The sequence below is a fragment of the Ambystoma mexicanum genome, chromosome 9 (assembly GCF_040938575.1).
Source record: "Ambystoma mexicanum isolate Mex_15411 chromosome 9, UKY_AmexF1_1, whole genome shotgun sequence".
In the NCBI taxonomy this organism is placed as follows: Eukaryota; Metazoa; Chordata; class Amphibia; order Caudata; family Ambystomatidae; genus Ambystoma; species Ambystoma mexicanum.
Genome location: NC_090931.1, coordinates 387542300 through 387561571, shown reverse-complemented (window position 1 = coordinate 387561571; position 19272 = coordinate 387542300). Strand labels below are relative to the sequence as shown.

Here is a 19272-nt window from a genome sequence, read left to right as displayed (position 1 = left end):
AAACTGTTATTAAATCTATAAACATGATCTCTATCAATATATAAAAAGCAGAAAATCTGTTTGTTTGTTCTTTATACAATTCCACACCGTTCAAACAATCTGCACCACATTTTGCATAGTTACATGTTAGGACTCTGCGGACATTACTGGCTACATTACACTTTTGGCACCCCACGCCTTTCCCTGGATTTCATCCCCTTCGCACTCGAGACGGTTGCCTGAAATCAGCAAAACATCAATGTGGTTGTAGAAGGACCAGACACAGGTAATTTTAAGCGTCTCTACACAAGGAACCAAACTCCTCAAAAACCACGTTTCAAGGCCCTAGGACAGATCATTTCTGATATATTTGCACTGCAATGCACTGCACCAAGCCAAGGCGAGGAGACAGGTGGGGAGAGTGCACAGAAGGTCCCAGTATGCTGCAGCATGCCAACTCTCGCCTCCCCTCCACGTCTGCTCCAGGGTATGTCAGCCACCCGCACATGCCCATTTTCAGTGTAGTTCACTTCAGAGTGCAAAGCAAATCAAGCGATAAGCAACTCAGAACAGCAAACTACATGATCATTGATTTTCAAAAATTGATGAATGTTATCATGTCTGTCTACAGAACCCGTGCAGAGTATGGGTACTTTATGCTAGTTCAATTTAAAAGAAGAGTTGTGGCATCACAAACACAAATGATTCGCAAGACAGAGAGAAGGCGTAGGAATACACATTTGGGCAAGATGTATTCATTTGCCATCTCTGCATGTCACTTTGCTTTACAATTATTGTTCCACTTTAAGCCTTACACTTGCCACCTTGGTGGCTGCACTACCAGTTGTTTTTATCCCTTGCTCAGCACTTTCCACCTGTACCCTCTCCTTTACACTTTCCCCCTTCACTCTCCCCTGCACTTGCGCATTCGCAATGTCACTGGGCCTAGTAAGATTATGGTTTTGTCCTCCCTTGCCTCGTCGCGCTCTGAAACACGTGTGTATGAGCGCGATACAAATAAAATATATCGGTCACCACTTACATGAGATTTTTACGATGTACAGAGAACAAGATTTACATAATAGAGTATTAACATGTAGTACAGGAATTGTCTTATGCAGGCCTGGAAGATAGCTCAGGGGCAATGCACTTGCCCTGGGAACTAGACAATGACGAGCAACATGAGTTCGATACCTGGTATGGCGCTTAGAACCTGGAGGAGTTCGGCATTAAGCTCAATATAATTCAATAATAATAATAATAATTATATGCATGGCATGTTTAAAATGTAGAGAGAGCAAGATGATATACTTTTTCTTTTTTTACATATGACATACGTCACCCACCGTAATCATATTTCTGATCATTGTATCTGCTTAGATTCACATGCTGTGTATATAGTCTGACATCTAGTGGTAATCACGGAAAGAGGGACGTCGATATGGGCGTGACTGTAAAACTATTCCTAACGTGATGTCTAGTGTACCTAAAATCCTTCAAGCGTGGAGGTCCCACCGGTTGTTTTTGTTCTGCCGTGAGGGAGCCTTACAGAAGCAGGAGTACAGAAGGAAGATGGTGTAAAATGTCTACTCCAAGAGGGGAGGAAAGGTGGGCGCATGTGAATCTAAGCAAATACAATAATCAGAAATACGATTACGGTGAGTAATTTATATCTTCTGCTGATTGTGAATCTACTTAGAATCACATGCTGTGTGTAGACTAGCTAGCAGTACCAGGAGAAGGTGGTGGGATGTGTGAAGCCACAGCAGCAAAGAGATGTCTTAGCATTGCTTGTCCCACCTGAGAATCAGACTTCGAGTGTGTTTTTAAGCAGTAGAGTTGGGTGAAGGTATGAACAGAACTCCAGGTTGCTGCTTTCCAAATGGAATCTAGAGGAACATTTGCGATAAATGCTATGGTAGCCCCTGTTCCTCGAGTAGAGTGAGCTCTAGGCATAAAGGGTAGATCTCTTGGCAGAGAGTAACACAGTGTGATGCAATTTACAATCCATTTGGAAATAGCTGATTTAGAGATAGGGTCCCCTTCTCTACCAGCCGCCATAGAGACGAAGAATTGGTTAGTCTTTCTCAGTGGCTTAGTCTTTTTAAGGTAGTATATCACTGCTCTCCTGACTTCTAGCGTATGGAGGCTTTGTTCTGCAAAGTTAGTGGGGTTTTGATAGAAAGTGGGATGTTTGATTGATTGATTCACAAGGAACTTCGAGATGAATTTGGGCGCAAAACATGGGTGTGTGTGCAAAACCACCTTGTCTTTGTGAATAGTTACAAATGGGTCCTGAACCGAGAGCACCTGCAGTTCCACAACTCTCCTTATCGAGGTGGAGGCCTCTAGGAAGGCAGTCTTATAGGTGAAGGCCTTAAGGCTAGCCTTGTGCATGGGTTTGAAAGGAGGTCCCATTAACCTTGTGAGGACAAAATTCAAATCCTATCCGGGAGTTGGGTTGGAAATAGGGGCTGCAGTCTTTTTACCCCTTCCATAAAAGCCTTAATGACAGGAATTTTCCACCATGAAACCTTGTTTTGAGATATGGGTTACACAGAGAGCGGTCAGGTGGACCTTTGGGGAATTGAAAACAAGTCCTGAGTCTAATAGGGGTTTTAGATAAAGGACAATGGGCCTCATCACAAGTCTGGCGGTAACTCTTTAAATGTAGTGGTAACGGAATTAGCACCACCAATACCTCTCCACCGGATCATGAGCCGGAACAAATACTGCAGACTGTAAAACCAGCTGTGGCCATTACAGCCGGCACAATTACATGCAGCCACACAGTGCTTAGACACAGCCACATCACAAGTCCATGTACGGTGGTATTAGCACCGAAAACCAACGCTGATACCACCAAAAACGCGGCGCAGTTACCTCCAGCTTGGAGCTGGAGGTAAATGAACATAGGTGCCTGAAATGAAGCCACAGGTGAGCCCAATTCACCCCAGAGGGCTACATAAGGCAACCACTACCTCAAACACTGATTCCCCAACCATGTTCCCCCTAGCCACTGTGAGCTGGGACAGGCAGCTGCTCATGCTGAGCCTGGAAGCATAGAGGCAGGACAACCAGGCCAGGGCACAGGGAGGACAGGAGGGGCGGGTGGTGGAGAAGAGCCCACGCAAGGTGTGCACCAATCCCCAGGGTTAGGCTCTCACCCTGGTCCCTCACCGACAGCCAGTTGGTCACCCTGTGCAGTGTTGGCCCAGGTGCTCGAAGCCCTCCTGCGCCAAGTGCAACGCCGCATCTCTCTGCCTACCAGTGCAGCCCAGGCCAATGCCATGAAGGCACAGTTCTATGTCGCTGCCCAAACGTTAAATGTGATCACTGCCCTGGACTGTACCCATGTTGAGTTGGTGGCCCCCCCATGGCCACAAGGCAGTGTACCGTGACTGCTAGCACTACCACTCCCTGAATGTGCAGGTGAACTGCGACCTCAACCTGTACATCACACACTGCTGTGCCCACTACACTAGTTCCACCCAAGATGCCATGGTCGTATGGAACACTGCCAGGATAAATGTGAAGGCACAGAGGACTCTAGTGAGTGAGGAGAAAAGTCAGCATGCATGCGCTGCGAAGTACATGTCCAAAGGGGGGATGCAAATAACTACACAAAGCATGGCATGCCAAGCGACTTCAAATTCTATACTTGACCACATCCACCACCAACGTCACAGTACAGGCCAGGGAGCATGCACATGTTGGAATTACCTGGATGGAGAGTGCAATGTACACATTACAGTAGCAACTATAAACACCAACATGACTACAGCTACGACAATGCAAACTAACCAAAGCAATGCTGACAAATGGCCACATTGCCTTGCACAATAACTATCCTGCCACTACCACAGCCATGCACACATGTGTGGCCAGCCCACAATGTCATCCATTGGCACCAGATGCTCAGGGAGGGCCCATGGGAAACCCAGAATGCCACATGCACGGTGGAAATACACTGCCATATGACTGCCACCATGTCAGCAGCACATGACACCGACGGACCCCTTACGTAGCATATGCTGCAAGGGAACAGGGTTCATGTGAAGCAGAACCAATGCATGACACAAGTGACACAGCATGCACGGACATTCAATAGACACATGCCATGAAAAGAATGAAATGAAAGAATGTAATGAACATACATTTCCCTGATTCTGTGCAAGGCCACCCCTGGCTAATGACCACTGTGCGACATCCACAAACAAGGCAGGAGAATGCCTACAACCATGCTCACAGCAGGACCCGTGTGTGCATCAAGCGTAACTTCGGCCTCCTGAAGGCACGTTTCCACTGCCTCAAACATACCGGTGGAGCCCCGATGTACGCTCCAGAGAACATGTGCGAAATTGTGCTTGTGTGTGCCATGCTGCACAATATCTGCCTGAAGAGAAATGTTCTGCTACCCCCCCCCCACCCTGCCCACGACGTGGACATGGCACCCCCAGAGTATGAGCATGCAGTGCCTGTGGCAGAGGCAAATGCATGCATTGGCAGAGATGACGTGAGGGATGGGAGAATGACACACTAGGGACTGATAGACAATTTCTTTGGACACCTTTACATGGCACAAGCCATGCACGACTGTGTGACACCACCTCAATCAATACACATGACAATGACACAATCGGGAATGTCGAACATTGATGTAGTTCAATGGATTTTATGGCATGAAGTGCCCCAACTATCTTCCTCTCCCCTCCCCCCACCAACTTTCCAGCACACTAGCCCCCCTCGCCCTTCCCTCCACCAACTCCCCAGCACACTATCCCCCTCCTCGCCCTTCCCACCACCAAGTCCCCAGCATGGCCACTCAGTGTCTTAGAGTCCCTTACAACTGTGGCCTCTTCCCTCCTCGGCTTGTCTCCATTGTGTTTGGGTGCAGAAGGCACTTTGACTGACACCTGGCGTGCCTTGCTGGGACTCATCTGTGAGAGTGGTTGAAGTGGAAGGGGCAGAGCCTGTCCCCAGGTTTTGTTGGCATTGCACCTCTGTGCTCTGTCACATGGCCTTTGCCAGTGCAGAGACGCCTTCAGACTTGTCCGCCGCCTTTCACACTGTCGATCAATCTGATCTCTTTCTTCTTGGGATTTGCTATCGAGCCCTGGCCTGGATCAAATCCTAACCTAGAAACTCACCAAATCTCTGTCTCCTGGAGCAACACCACCTCTCAACTCACTCCTCTAACTGTTGGTGTTCCACAGGGCTCGGTCTAGCGTCCTTGTCTCTTGACACTCTACACCTCTACTCTTGGGGCACTAATCTCCTCTTTTGGATTCTCATGCTAACTCTTTGCGGACATCACCCAGATCTTCTCTTTTCCTGAACTCTCCACTGATCACTCTACCAAAATTTCAAACCGTCTCTCTGTCATTAAATATTGGATGAGTTTGCACTCACGGATGTTAAATTCAGCCAAAACAGAAGTGCTCTTCTTCCCTGCCAAATACTCTCATCTCTTTCCCTGCCTATCCAGTTACCCCCATACACTCTCCCCTACTCTTCTTCAGCTAGAACCCTCAGTGTCATCTGGGACACTTCTCACACCTTCTCTATCTTCATCTCAAAAACTGCAATGGCGGCTAGTCTCAGCCTCCTAAACATTAGGAGAAATCAGGAATCTCCTTCCTTTCAACACCACCAAGCGTCTCTTAACCACTCTTGTATTCTCTAAACTGGAATACTGTACCAGCATCCTCGTTGGCCTCCCCAACTATGTGTTCTGTCCTCTCAAGAAGATTATTAACTTTGCAGCCAGGACTCTTTTGAACTCCCTGACTTCACAACTACTTCCTCATAACATCACTAGGCTAGATGGCTGACTGTGATGCTGGGATTTAGGTATATGTCCTCCCCGTCCTTATCCAATTACTTCCCTGGTGTGTGCTTTCTGTATGTTTTCTGCACAGGAGTCCAGTTTGGACCCCTGGAAGTGCAGCTCTTCATTTTTATTGTATTGGTGAACAATACCCATAGGATATCCCGATGGCACCCATGGGTAGGGGTACACCTTGGTACCCCTAGTGTGTGTTTTTGGGCATATGTGTGTTGCCCCACAGAGCCAGGTATGGGCTGGTGGTAGCTACATGCTGATTTCACAGGAAAGGCTGGGATGCCTGTAACGGCCCCCAGTCCTCTGCCCTCACCACCTTGGCTTGAAGGCTGTTAAAGGTCATGTCCTCCCCCACAGCAGGGATGAAAGCCATATTAGTATGGGAAGCTTGAATAAATATAGAAACCCCAACCTTCCTTTACCTACTGTGGAGAAAGGTAATCTTGTAGCTGTATTGTCAACAGTGGAAACAGAAGACCCAGAATTATTCCCAGACTCCCATTTTGAACTGTGATTGTGGTGAATTCCCTGAAATCCCCATGTCCACCTATGGGATAGTGGCTCACTAGGGACGGGTTTGGGCCGGCTGCTACCCGATATGCCTCCTCAAAGGTGGATGAGGAGGGATACCACAGGCCCTTTACTGCACTTGAGGCACAGTTTTCCCCAGACTTTGCCAAGCAGGCTATTGCCCTACGGTAGGAATCTAAATTACAGGTCCCAGCATTCCTCAGTAACAGCCACTTGTCATGATAGTGGCATAAGCCAAGGTAAAAGCTTTCCCCAATAGAATGTTCAGATAACCTACAAATGCCCCAAAAGGCAGAGATAATAGTGTGCCGCACATGTTAAAGTTGAATATTTTTTCAAGTTAGAAGTTGATGAATCGTACAACCGCGGGAGTCACAGAATAACAGATGTACTCGGAAGAACCCACAAGTTTACTTACCCGACTCAAAGTAAGGTCCTACATGGCCAGAGGCAATGCCAAGCTGCAACTACGTTGCAGCTGTGCAGCCACAGGAAATGACAGAGGGACTTCTAAGATAGCACTGCATGCCGTTGAAATATGTCACAATGAATCAAATCAATGCAGTTATTGCGCAACACCAAGAACCATTCCCGAAAGAGATAGTAAAACTAAATGAGATCACTACTATAACTAATCCTAGGATGGGAGACAAAGAAGCATGGGAGTAACCAATAGGGACCATTGTAGAAACTGCACCAGAGTCCCCTGGTATAAAAAGGGGCTGGGAAACCCCAGCCCATGTCTTCGCCCCAGAGGAAGCAGCCGTGCCTTCAGATGTTCCCTTGCTACTAGGGGAGTCTGCTTGAGAGAAGGAGGCTGAAGGGAATGCAGCCTGTGGGATGAGTGAAGGGATTTGCTGAGTCCTGGAAATAATTGATGGAGGTAGGCTGATCAGAGGGATAAGAGTGCACTTCTCATTTTCGTGTGGAACTGGAGAGCCAAAACCTGGGGTTTTACACCAGGGGCCCCCCATGGAAAGATAATGGATGTTTCAGGCCTGTGGCAGAAAAGAGCAGTCTGTGAAGAGGCCCACTCTATATGCTGGACCCCAAAGCCTTAGAGAGAGTCCTTTTTTGAATGCTAAGGTTTGTGAGAGAGGCCTGCTGTGAATCCTGTACCCTGAGGCATATGAGAGGCGCCTGGTGTCAATGCTAGAAGCCAAGGGTACAGAGAAAGGCCTGCTATGAATCCTGTATCCCAAGCCCTATGGGAGAGGTCTACTGTGAATTCTGGAACCCAAGGTCTACGAGAGAAGCCTGCTCTGATCCTGGAACACAAGGTCAGGGGAAGGACCTGCCAAGAAGCTTGGAACACAAAGCCTGGGAAAATATCTGTTGAAAATGTACAAACCCAAGATCGAGGAAAAGGCCTGCTGGTAAATTGGAAACACTACGTATGGGAAGTGACTTATGGCAAAGCCTGAAAACCCGAGGTCAATGATAGAGACATATTGTGAATCCTAAAACCATGGTCCAGTAGGGACCTGTTGGGAATTTTTTTATTTTTTTATTTCTTTTTTATTGAATTCAACATATATAACCAATCAATTTCCAAAGTAACATCAACTCCCACGTCCTTCCCTCTCCCCTCCCTCCCCCCACCCCCAGTTGTAGCACCGCAAAAGTCCACCGCTCTCGGTAACTCCCCATTTGTCCTTCAGCCAAAAAAGTCCAACAGCTTTATCTTTGTGGGCACCATTGTTTCCTAAACTCCCCCCTCAGGTAGCCCAATGTCTTATCCCAATCAGCAGCAAAACTCCCCAGCTTCCCCTCCACTGCGTACGTTGCCCACTCCAATGAAACGATATCCCACATTTTCCTTAACCAGTCCTGTTCTGTGGGGATTGTTGGGCTCTTCCAATTTTGTGCAATTAAACCCATTACTACTACTATTACTACTAAGATGAATAAAGTTTTCGCCTTGTAACTTCCTCTCGTACCCCCTTCACCTCCCACCCCCCTCATTCCCAACTAAATTTCCCTAGAGTCTTGACTGTCCTCCAGCCCTAAGGTCTGGGAGAGAGCCCCAGCAATTTCGCGCCAGAAGGGTCTGATACGTGGGCAATCCCACAATACATGAGTAGCCGAGCCCCACTCCCCACAACCCCTCCAACAGTCTCCTGAGATAGCTGGGTACATTGCGTGTAGCCTGGCCGGGTTATAATGCCAGCCAAAGATGTACTTATACCAAGCTTCCTGTAACTGGGTTGCCTTGACCACTTTAGGGATTGCCTTCCATAATCCTTCCCAGTCTCCTCTCTCCATTTCCACCCCCATCCTCTGTTCCCATGTTCTCATGTATGGCCACACAATTACCGGGCTCGCGCTTTCTAGGAGTTTATATAAGTCAGAGATCAGACTCTTATAGCCATCATGGGACAGGAGGAAACGTTCAAATTGTGCCAGGTCCCGTGTGGCAGCCCTCTTCACCTCTACCGACAACACCCAGTGTCTGATTTGAAAGTATCTGTGTCTCTCTTCCTCCCCAACCCCAAATTCCTGCTTAGATTCTTCGAAGGTTTTGATCTTGCAGTTGCTGAACATGTCCCTCAGTGTTTTACATTCGCCGATCTCCCAGGCCCGGAATGCCCCTTTCTCCAGCCCCGGAGTGAAGTCCCCATTGTTGAAAATGGGTGTGAAGGGGGATGGAAACGATGATATCTTTCGTTTCTCCACGACCCTGTCCCAGGTGGACAACATCCCCTTTGTAATGTCACTCAAATAGACATGTGACGGTCGCAATTTCCGTGGGAGCCACAAAATTTCACCCAGATGGTGTCGGGCGACTGCCCTGTCCATTCTTACCCAGTGCTGTACATATCCGGCTGCAAACCACTCTCTAATCACCCGGAGGAGTGCTGCTTCATGATATCGCCTAAAGTCCGGCACCCCAAGACCTCCACGTCCCCTGGAAGCTGTTAGAAGACGCCATGATAAGCGCAGCCTTTTACCTCCCCAAATAAACCCTTTAACCACTAGGTCAAGTTCTCTAAAGAAGCTTGCCCGGACAGACAGCGGGATTGCCTGGAAGAGATAAAGTATACAAGGTATAATTACCATTTTGACCACCTCTCTCCTTCCTAGCCAGGAGACCCTGAGACCCGGTGACCCTCCACCGCCTCAGATCCCTCTTAACCTCCTTTAGCAGAGGGGAGTAGTTCGCCCCGTACCACCCACTCATGGAGGGAGTTATCCGAATCCCCAGATATCGTATCCCGCCGGGACTCCATTTGAACGGGGAAAGCACCTTTAGCTCCCTAGCCTCCCTCTCCTCCAGGGATAGATTCATCAATTCTGATTTTTGCCAGTTAATCCTCAAACCCGATACTTCCCCGAATTTGGTCAACACCGCTATGCTCGCCTTGATGGATTCCTTCGGCTGCGTCAACATGAGCAGCATTTCATCTGCGAATGCTGCCACTTTGTGTTGGTCTCCCCCAAATGGTACGCCCCTGATCCCATCAGACTCCTTTATAGCCACTAGAAGAGGCTCCAAATATATTGCATAGAGCACGGGGGACAGGGGACAACCCTGTTTCGTGCCTCGCCGCAGCCTGATTGGATTCGAAGTTTCCCCATTAACCAAGATCCTCGACCGGGGGTTCTTATAATTTGCCTCGACTATGCTAATAAATTCTGACCCCAGACCCATCCTCTCCATGACCTGAAACAGAAACGACCACTCCACCCGATCAAACGCTTTTTCAGTGTCAAGCGCTAAAAGTATCACCGGGGTGGTCATCTTTCATGCCTTCTCTACTATATGGGCCACCCGCCTAATGTTGTCGGCCGTCTGTCTCCCTGCCACAAATCCAAACTGATCCTGATGAATCAATGCAGGTAAGTACTTCGCCAACCTCTTGGCCAATATTTTAGTGTACATTTTTGCCTCTGTGTTTATAAGTGCAATGGGACGATATGATGTGCACTCCTCAAGGTCTTTGCCTACCTTGTGTATAAGTGTTATCTTAGCCTCCTCCATTGAGGGGGTGATACTGCCTCGAGTCCTGAACGAGTTAAATAATTGTGTCAAGTGAGGAACCAATAGATGAGAGAAGAGTTTATAGAACGATGCAGGGTAGCCATCCGGGCCCGGGGCTTTACCACGGGGGAGAGCCACTATGGTCGCCCTCACTTCATCTTCCGAAATAGCTTGCCTAGTTCTAACTCCTCGTCTCTAGACAGTAGTGGGAGGGGAAGGGCTCCCAAAAACTCTCTTGGAGGACCAGGTAAGGGACATTGTGGGGAGTATAATTCTTCATAGAACTCTGCTAGCCTCCCCTTTATCTCTTCTGTCCTGGTGAGTCTGACCCCTTCTTTCCTCCTCATGGCCACTATAACCTTGCGTTCCCCATCTCTTCTCAAGAGACGCGCCAGGAGCGAGTCTGCCTTGTTGGCTTGCGCGTAAAACTTTTGTCTAACCCTAAGCATAGCAGCCTCTGCCTTTTTAGTTCTTAAAATCCTCAATTGGCCCTTGGCTACCCTATATTCCTTGTATACTTTTCTATAAGTGTTATTACCCAACCGTACCCTGGCGGCCTCCACTTCACTTTCCAACTGTGCTTCAAGCCCCTTTAGCTGCCTATTTCTTTCCGCTTGTAGGGCGATTAGCTCACCCCTCAGAGTGCCTTTAAAAGCGTCCCATCTGGTCTCGAGACTCGTGTCTACGCTATTGTTTTGCTTGAAGTAACCCCGAATCTTACTTTCTATCTCTGCCCGCATCACCCGGTCCCTCAGGAGAGCCTCCGGAAATTTCCAGTTCCATACCCCGGTTCTGCGTCCCTCTAACCGAAACTGCATCTGGACCACCTTATGGTCCGCTATCCCCATAGGGCTGACCTCTACTGAGTACACCCCCCCCAACCAAACTCGCAGACACCCAGATATAATCGATTCTAGATTGAGATCTATGAACATCAGAGATGAATGTGAATCCCTCCTCCCCCCCTTAGTGCTCGCCATACATCTCATAGGCCTGCTTCCTCCCATCTCTCCTTGAACCCATACGAGGCCACTGCACCCCCACTGCCCCCCTCCTGCTGCGAGCGATCTCTACATCTGTCCCATGCCAGGTTCAAGTCCCCCATCAAAATCACCTGCCCTCTTGCGAAATCCTGTATGGTTCCCAGAACCTCCCGCAGGAACTGATCCTGGCCCACGTTTCGGGCATACAACGAGGCTATTTTATAGGGTGACCCCCTGTGCTCTCCCCGAACAACGATATATCTCCCATTCTTGTCCCAAAGGGTGTCGGTGATACGGAAATCCATCCCCCTCCGGAACGCCAATGCCACTCCCTCTTTTTTTGTAGGGCCCGAGGTGAATAAAATCTGCGAAAAACCCTTCAACCTCAATCGACGCTGGTCCTTCCGCAGTAGGTGGGTTTCCTGAAGCAACAACACATCAGGCCTGTGGAATCTAGTAAATTGCTCAATTTTGACCGCTTGAGAGGGGAATTCAATCCCCTAACATTATGTGTTAGCCACTTGAAAAGTCAAACCGGTAAACAGTGCGCTCCTCGGCATCGGCCCCCCTCCCCTCCACCGACACCACCTTAATTACTTCCAACCTCCCCCAGCAGAGAATACTCTGAGCCAGTGCTTCCCCTTCACTGCTCGCCGCCTTACCCGTGATCTGCGAGAACAAAGATGTCCTATTGGATGCTACAATCCCTTCCCCAGGCAGCCCTCCCTCCCTGCCTCTCTCCCTCCCTCCCTCCCTCCCTCCCCCACCCTGCATCCCCAACTTAGGGTGAGATCCCCCTTCCCTTCCCCTGACCCCTCAACCAGCCCATCCCACTGCACCACTGCTCCTCCCCCCCCCCCCAACAGGCCACATCGCCCTTACTGATCCCAGTATGTCGCACTCCTCACCGAGCTCTTCTACCACCCTTTAGGGTCCACCACCCCTTGTGTATCGTAATCCTACTCATTTACTGCTTCAGGCACCAGTTCCACCCTCTACACCGGCCTCATCGCTCTCCCTCGGTGATCCACCTTCGACCCTTTGGCCCCTCTCTGCCACTGTAGACCACTCCCACGGCCTCTCCCTAGGCCGATTACCAGTAATTCCCCCCCCTTCCACCCAAGGGACCCTCCTCCAAATCAATCCCCAACATGTTAGCTTCCTCCTGGGCTGAGGTTATCCTTTTTTGAAAACCTTCCCACTCGAATACAAGCCCGAAAGGAAATGTCCACCTGTACCGTATTCCGCATTCATTTTAAACTTTCAACACTGGCGCCATCTTCCTTCTCTTTATCAAGGTAACATTGGCCAAGTCTTGGTATAGAGCTATCTTCTGGCCTTGAAACACTATTGGCTCTTTTTTCCTTGCAGCTTGGAGCACCGCCTCCTTCTGCACGTATCTAGAGAAGGCGGACAGCACATCCCTCGGCCTCGAGCCAGAGCCCTTGGAAAGCCTTCCGACCCTGTGAACTTGGTCCAACTCAATGCAGTCTGGGTCGCCCTCCCCCAGGATATCCGCAAAGATACCCTGAATTTCCTGCTTCAGGTTCCTGTCCGAGACCGATTCCGGTAGCTGCTTCACTCTTATATTGATCCTCCGAGACCTGTTCATCGATGTCCTCCATCTGAATCTCCAGATTCTGGGTCGCCGCGTCCAGGCGCTCTAGAGCCTCACTATTTGCCATTGTTTCTTTTTCAACTTCTTGGAGCCCCATTTCTAGAAGATCCGTCCTTTCACCGAGTTGTCTCACATCATGCTTAATCTCCTCCAGAGCCTCATTTAGGTCTGACCGCATGAGCTGAAACTGTTCCTGAAATGTCTTGGCCAAATTGGTATGGAGCACCTGGATTTCCTCCAAAAACTCTTGTCCATTAACCTGGGTCAGCTCCCGTGCGCCCTCTGTTGTGGCTCTTCCTTCCATCCCCTCGTTGCCTCTCACCGGATCCTCACCCAAGGCCTGCGTAGGCCACATAGCGTGAAGGGTGCTTTGAGAGTCCTGAAGACACTGCGCAGTCTTTCCACTTCTGCCTTTGTGTCGCGTGGCCATCAGCGCAGAGCAATTTCGATTGCGTGACGCTTGACTCCTCCCATTGATGCTCCCCCCCCCCAACTAAGGATGTACACCCACACGTGTCATCCACGAGGGTCAAACTGCTCACTTCGCGCCACCTACTTGCCTGCGCAGAAACGTGGGTACACCTTGACTTTATGTCTCCTTTATTGCCCCAGAGTGCTGCTGTTAGGGCCTCATATACTCAAAAGGGCAGTTCCTCAGGCGTCGCCCTCTAAAAAAATAAAAATAAAAAAAGCCGACAGTCACCATTCGCTATGTGGCCTCCTTTCGGGACCCAGATTCCTCCGGGCCCAGGTGACCCCCTTTACCTGGGCCCCCACGGCCACCGAAGCAGCAGGGCCCACTCTCTCCGCCCGTTCACCACTTACTGCGTTGTCCAGCGCAGGGATGCTTCATCTGCAGGCAACAAGTTCCGCCTCTACTCTCCCCTGCGCACTTGCGTGCAGGCAGCGGTACAGCTCCCCTGGAGCTCTCCCTCCACAAATGACTCCTCTTCGCTAAGTCCCGCTGCCGTGCGGGCGCCAAGATTCGAAGCCTGTGGCCAAGCCAGGCACCCAGCGGACGTCCGTCGGGGCTCCACCTTCCCCGCTCCACTCTTGAACTGGGAGGGACCGCCTCCCCACTGTCTCCCCGGAACGGGGAATCCACTCCGCCAGCCAGCGAACCCCTCTTCCACTCCCATGACGGCTGTAGCCGGCACCTGTGACGCTCTCCGCCCAGGGGCTCACTTAGCCCAGCGCTTGTCGCTCAGCCCCTCCTCCTCCTCTGTCCGGGCCTCGCGGCAAAGTTCCTTCCTAGGCTGCTCCGGCCGGGGAAAAGACTCCGCCGGGCACCGTTCCTCCTCTCACCCCGCTCCTTAGTGTTCCCCCGCTGGGTGCTCGAGGTACAGCGGGGTGGTGGACCGTAGTATTTACGGCCATTGTTCAGGAGCAAACGCAGGTACGGCTACCTCTTACCTACCGCCATCTTGTAATCCTGTTGGGAATTTTGAAATGGTCCTGATCCAGTCAGGACACAATGTCCATATCAGACTGTTAAAGGACTATAAGAGAGCTATTGAAAAACCTAAAGAAAGCAAGGGCAGGAAGAGGGGCACAAGTGATTTTGAGCAGGGTGATGGATGCATGAATCAGAAAGCATTTGATAACCTGGGTACTAGAAGAGGTTGCAAGAATCTAGGACATCGAAGGCTGGAAAGGGATATCGGAGAGGCAGTACTTGCAACCTGACCATCCCTAGAGGAGCAATACTTTCTTTTGGTTGTGTTTGAAAAAGGATGCACTGAAGAAGTTTGGGCGATTCACAGACATCACAGACTACAATAAACTGATATATTCTTTGAACTTTCTACTATTAGCTTAGGGTGGCCTTCAGGCTACTTAAGCTAATGGGCCTCATTACGAGGTTGGAGGTAGCCATTGGCTCAATGGGAATGGGGAAGGCGCTAATAACGGTACTGCAAATTTTGGTACCGTTATTATCTCTAGAGTACTTTTGCGGGTCCCGTCCTTAACGCCTGAAAAAAACAGGCGTTAAGAAAGGACCCGCAAAGGGAACTCTTAGTAGGGCGGTAAGGGATTACCGGCACTGGTGCCCTTACTGGTGCAGGTAATCCCTTACCGCCCACCTCGTAATGAGGCCCAATATCTTTTCTGTTGGCAGTCTCGTTCGAATATTACTTCCGATTAGGATAGGTTTTTAGATCTTTATGTTCTGGGGGAACACTGGGAGCACTAAGGAAACACTATCAAGTTTAACTCGTGCTAGCACAGTTTTATTAAGAAGTTCTTGTTTAGTTGCAGAGTTTCCCCTATTAGCTTCTAGATGTTTATGAAACCCTGACCACATAAAGAAACTGTTTGAAGCATTCATTGAGCTAGACATGCACCAATGCGCCAGGTTCGGCACAGTGATCCTGTTCAAATCAATTTATTTATCTAGATCTCAGTTTCCAGATCTGCCAAAAATAGGACTATGAAACAGGCTTTTCTGCACTAGTCGGGTTAGCACATGTATGCTCTGTAATATTTGCATTAACGTATGTACTTATTTTCCTTTGGGCTGGAGAAGGAGAATGGAGAGAGCACATGTGCAGGTGTTTGTGCCTGCACAGCTCCACACCACCCAGCTTACAGCTCCACCAACTCTGCTTGCCTTTGAGGAAGTCTGCAGCCTTGCATCTCGGTTGGTCCTAGCTAGACTTTGCTTCCTCCTTGTTTATCCTCAAAGATGCAGGTGGTGGGATCACCTCCCCGATCGTTGCCTCTCCCCTGGCTTAGCCTGGTTTTCAGGGGGTTCCCGGTTGTCTTGCTTGTCCATCTAAGTACTCTTTATTATGGGCTTCTTAAAGGGGTTATCCACAGGTGTCACAATTCTCCACAGACATACTTTTGGACATCCACAGCTGGCTCTTAGCAGGATCCTCATTCTCCCAGGTGAGCAAATATGTCTTTCTTTGGCAGGGGGCTGGATTGGGGAAGTGGGGCCACTATGGTTAATGGGCTGAGGGGATTGAGGGTCCTTTTGATACATCTTGATTTCCCACTAAATCTGGCAATATAGCTAGGACACATTCAGGCACCGATCCACAGGACCCTCTAGTCCCCCATCACTAGACTTGTATCTAAAAAAACATTAACTATAATAATAGCTTCCTAATGAACGCGTCTGGAGCGAATTGGCGCAGAAACTAGCGGTGAAGGGGGAAGGGGGTCAAGATTGTAGTGGATACAGTGTGGGCCTGTTTGCTGGGGGGGTTCCCAAGATCGCAGAAACTCAAGCATGTAGACAGACTGAGGGATCTGGCATATGTGCTTGCAAAGAGAAGAATTGCTATGGGGTGGAAGACATGCCATAGACCGCGAGTGGAGGTGTGGTGGAAGGATTTACAGAAATGGGCAGAAGCAGAAACCATGGTGTGGCTAGAAGCGGGCAGAGCCGGTGTGGGGGGGGGGCAGAGACCCTGTTGGCCTGGAAATTACTGATTGCGGAATTGTTTGGGTCCATACAAGACCCAGCAGAACCTATGGATGAGGGGACCCTAACACTAGATGCAGGAACGAGATGAGGAAAGTAATAGGCTCAGAACGGGGGGAGGGATAAGGGAAGCGGTGCTTGGAAGCAAGTAATGTATAATGGAACTGTTGATGTATGCACTGTTTGTTTGGTTTGTATTGTTTGTTGAAATTAATAAAATTGTTTAAAAAAAAATATATAATAATAGCTTCCTATTCAACCCCTGGAAGAAATTATTGTAATATACTACATAGGGCAGAAATATCAGAATAATACATGCTGCTTAATTGAAAAGCAAAAATCAATACCAACTGTTCATACACAGTACTTGGAAATGGAGTATGCAAAACATTTATTTCCCCTTTCTCCCCTTTACCATCTTAAAGTATAGGGGCATGCATATGATGCACATACAGTGCTATGGTCCCTAAAAAAATAATATTTTGCCATGGCTCAACTATTGTGCAAGTGGTGGACTTCCCAGTGGAAGTGCACACACCCACAGCCTCATCTTGTACAGTGGCTTCTAAAACATATGTATTTGAGCAATAACTGTGTATATTATATTGGACAGATAACTTACCTAGTGTACGTAAAAGCGGATATTTGCTCCCACTGGATGTTGCGCCTACTATTTTTAGTTCCCATTTCACTTATGATTTTCGTACTACTGTGAAAAGAAACAGAAAACGTACCTTCCCAATGGCAAAACATTCACCCTTCTCTGCAGTTCGGTCAGCCTCTCCGCATCTCGCGACAATGCTACAGCATGGCTATACAAAACAAAGGAATGAAGCATGGTGAGATGCCTTTTTTTATTAAGTGTACCTCATGAAATACAAACTACAAAATAATATATCTTGGTATATGTACAGCTTAAAAATATACAATAACAAAAAGTTGGATAAACGTTACTGCATTGCACCCTACCTTTATTGAAAGGAAAACATTTGTAGTGATTAAATGGCTGCATTTCTTAGCACATTCCGAAGACCCCCCTATATTATTTTATTTTTGCAGAGTGCTTCTTCATCCTGGCTTCAAATATCTTTTGATTGGAATATGTCACGAGAGATTGTCTCGACCGCCACTTTTCACAGGAATCTGCTCATTGTGGTGCTCCCCTTCCTCATTCCACCGCTTTATGATCCTCTTACTTCAAGGCTTTCATGACAACATGGATATGCGATAACGATTTTCTTTATTTTTGATCCTTCTGTATGTGCTTCATACATTTACCAACTCTTTCTAGTTTTCTGGTATGTTCTTCTCAACTATTTCTGGATCTTCATACAACATTTCTGTTCTAATTCGGCTCTCAATTTGATCTCCGATTATCTTTATGCATATTCATTATACATTCTCCTTAAGACTTTCCCTATTTTCCCCCCTTGAACTTTATTATTCTTCATCTAATATCTCCAATTCTTGACGATTCTCCCTCTGATCTCCCCTTCACTTAACAGTGCACTTTCTTGTCCCTCCCCTTTAAAGTTCTCAATTTGATCTTCCCTTGTCATTATGGCTCTTCCTCTGATCCTGCCTTGTCTTTATGATTCACTCCGTATTCTCTCCTTGTATTTATGGAGATCACTCTGATCTCTTCTCATCTTTATGGCTGTCCCTCTGCTCGCTTTTCCTATTCATTATGGCTGACAGTCTGCTTTCTCCCAATCTTTATCGATCAGACTCTGATCGGTCCTCTTTATGGTCCCCTCCATTTTCTCCCCATTAATGCATCCCTTTGATCTCATTCTCGCTCTGATCCCTTCTTATAGCGGCCTATTCTTTGCGCTTGCATTTTTTGGTATAGTATACCACAAATACAAGCAAATGTTTGTTAGTGTACGTATCAAATAAAAACCCAATAAACACGCTCCAACACCAATCTGAAAGTCTGATAAGAAGAATTTGGTCAAAATATATACAATGTTCCTTTTGAAATATACACTCACGAATAATATTGGTCATTTCTTGACACACAAAAAGGTGTCTTTATTTGACCTTCGCAATTGATGCTGCAGTACATTTTTGGGGGTTTTAATTTGCTACGTATACATTCTTTCTTTACCTCTTGACTGACTACTCCTGTGTTCTTTCACAAACTACAATAAACTGATATTTAAAGCATGTGCAGAAAATTCATTATCTGCTGTGACAATCCTTCAGATAGCGTCACTTCTCCCAGGGGAGAACCCCTTTCCATGAGGCTAGGGAGGTGAGGCCGCTAACCAATAGTCCCGCTAGGGCTAGTAACAAACGGGAGGATCTCACGGAGAGGGACTCCTCTCCTGGGGATAAGGACACGATTGGGAGGCACACCCCAATTAAACCCCAAGCCCACAGGCTGATGTTAATGCCGGAACCTTCTACACATAAGCTCATGTCCGAAGCGATGTGCTATTGTGAAATATCAAACCATCCTGATGCCACAGGTACAGGGACGAAGAAGAGCTTGAAAATGCCACAGTTGAGTGGGATCAAGGCTCGATCAGTTGCTGTCAATTGGACTGACATTACGCTAGGGCCGTCTCCCCTATTTAAACTGAACAGCAAAGACGGACTGTGTTCGTCATTCTCTGACCCGTCTGGCAAAGGCCCGTGCAGGTCCGGTATGCTGGGATCTGTTGTATGTCCAGAAGTAGTACTGTTTGTGTTTGGGACAATTGTATTATACCTTGATTCCAGAAACACTGACTGCACTATAAACTACCCTAGCTCTGCCAGCAGACCACAGTAGTAGCACATTTGTGTATATACATGCTTTTTATAAACAACATTGTTGGTTCAAACATTAAGAACCCACCAATTGTCTTGCAGACAGGTTCATGTAAAGGGAATATCCTTCTAACTAAATAGAAA

The 19272-nt window shown here is 48.1% G+C and overlaps 1 protein-coding gene across 4 annotated transcripts in view; it reads right to left on the bottom strand.

Annotated features, from left to right (window-relative positions):
* Positions 1-19272, bottom strand: part of ASL (argininosuccinate lyase) — a 280073-nt gene that overhangs the window by 55851 nt on the left and 204950 nt on the right. For all 4 annotated transcript variants that reach the window (XM_069614866.1, XM_069614867.1, XM_069614869.1 and 1 more), the window contains one exon: positions 17106-17183. In XM_069614866.1, the coding sequence (XP_069470967.1) occupies positions 17106-17183 (78 nt within the window). The remainder of the gene's footprint in view (positions 1-17105; positions 17184-19272) is intronic.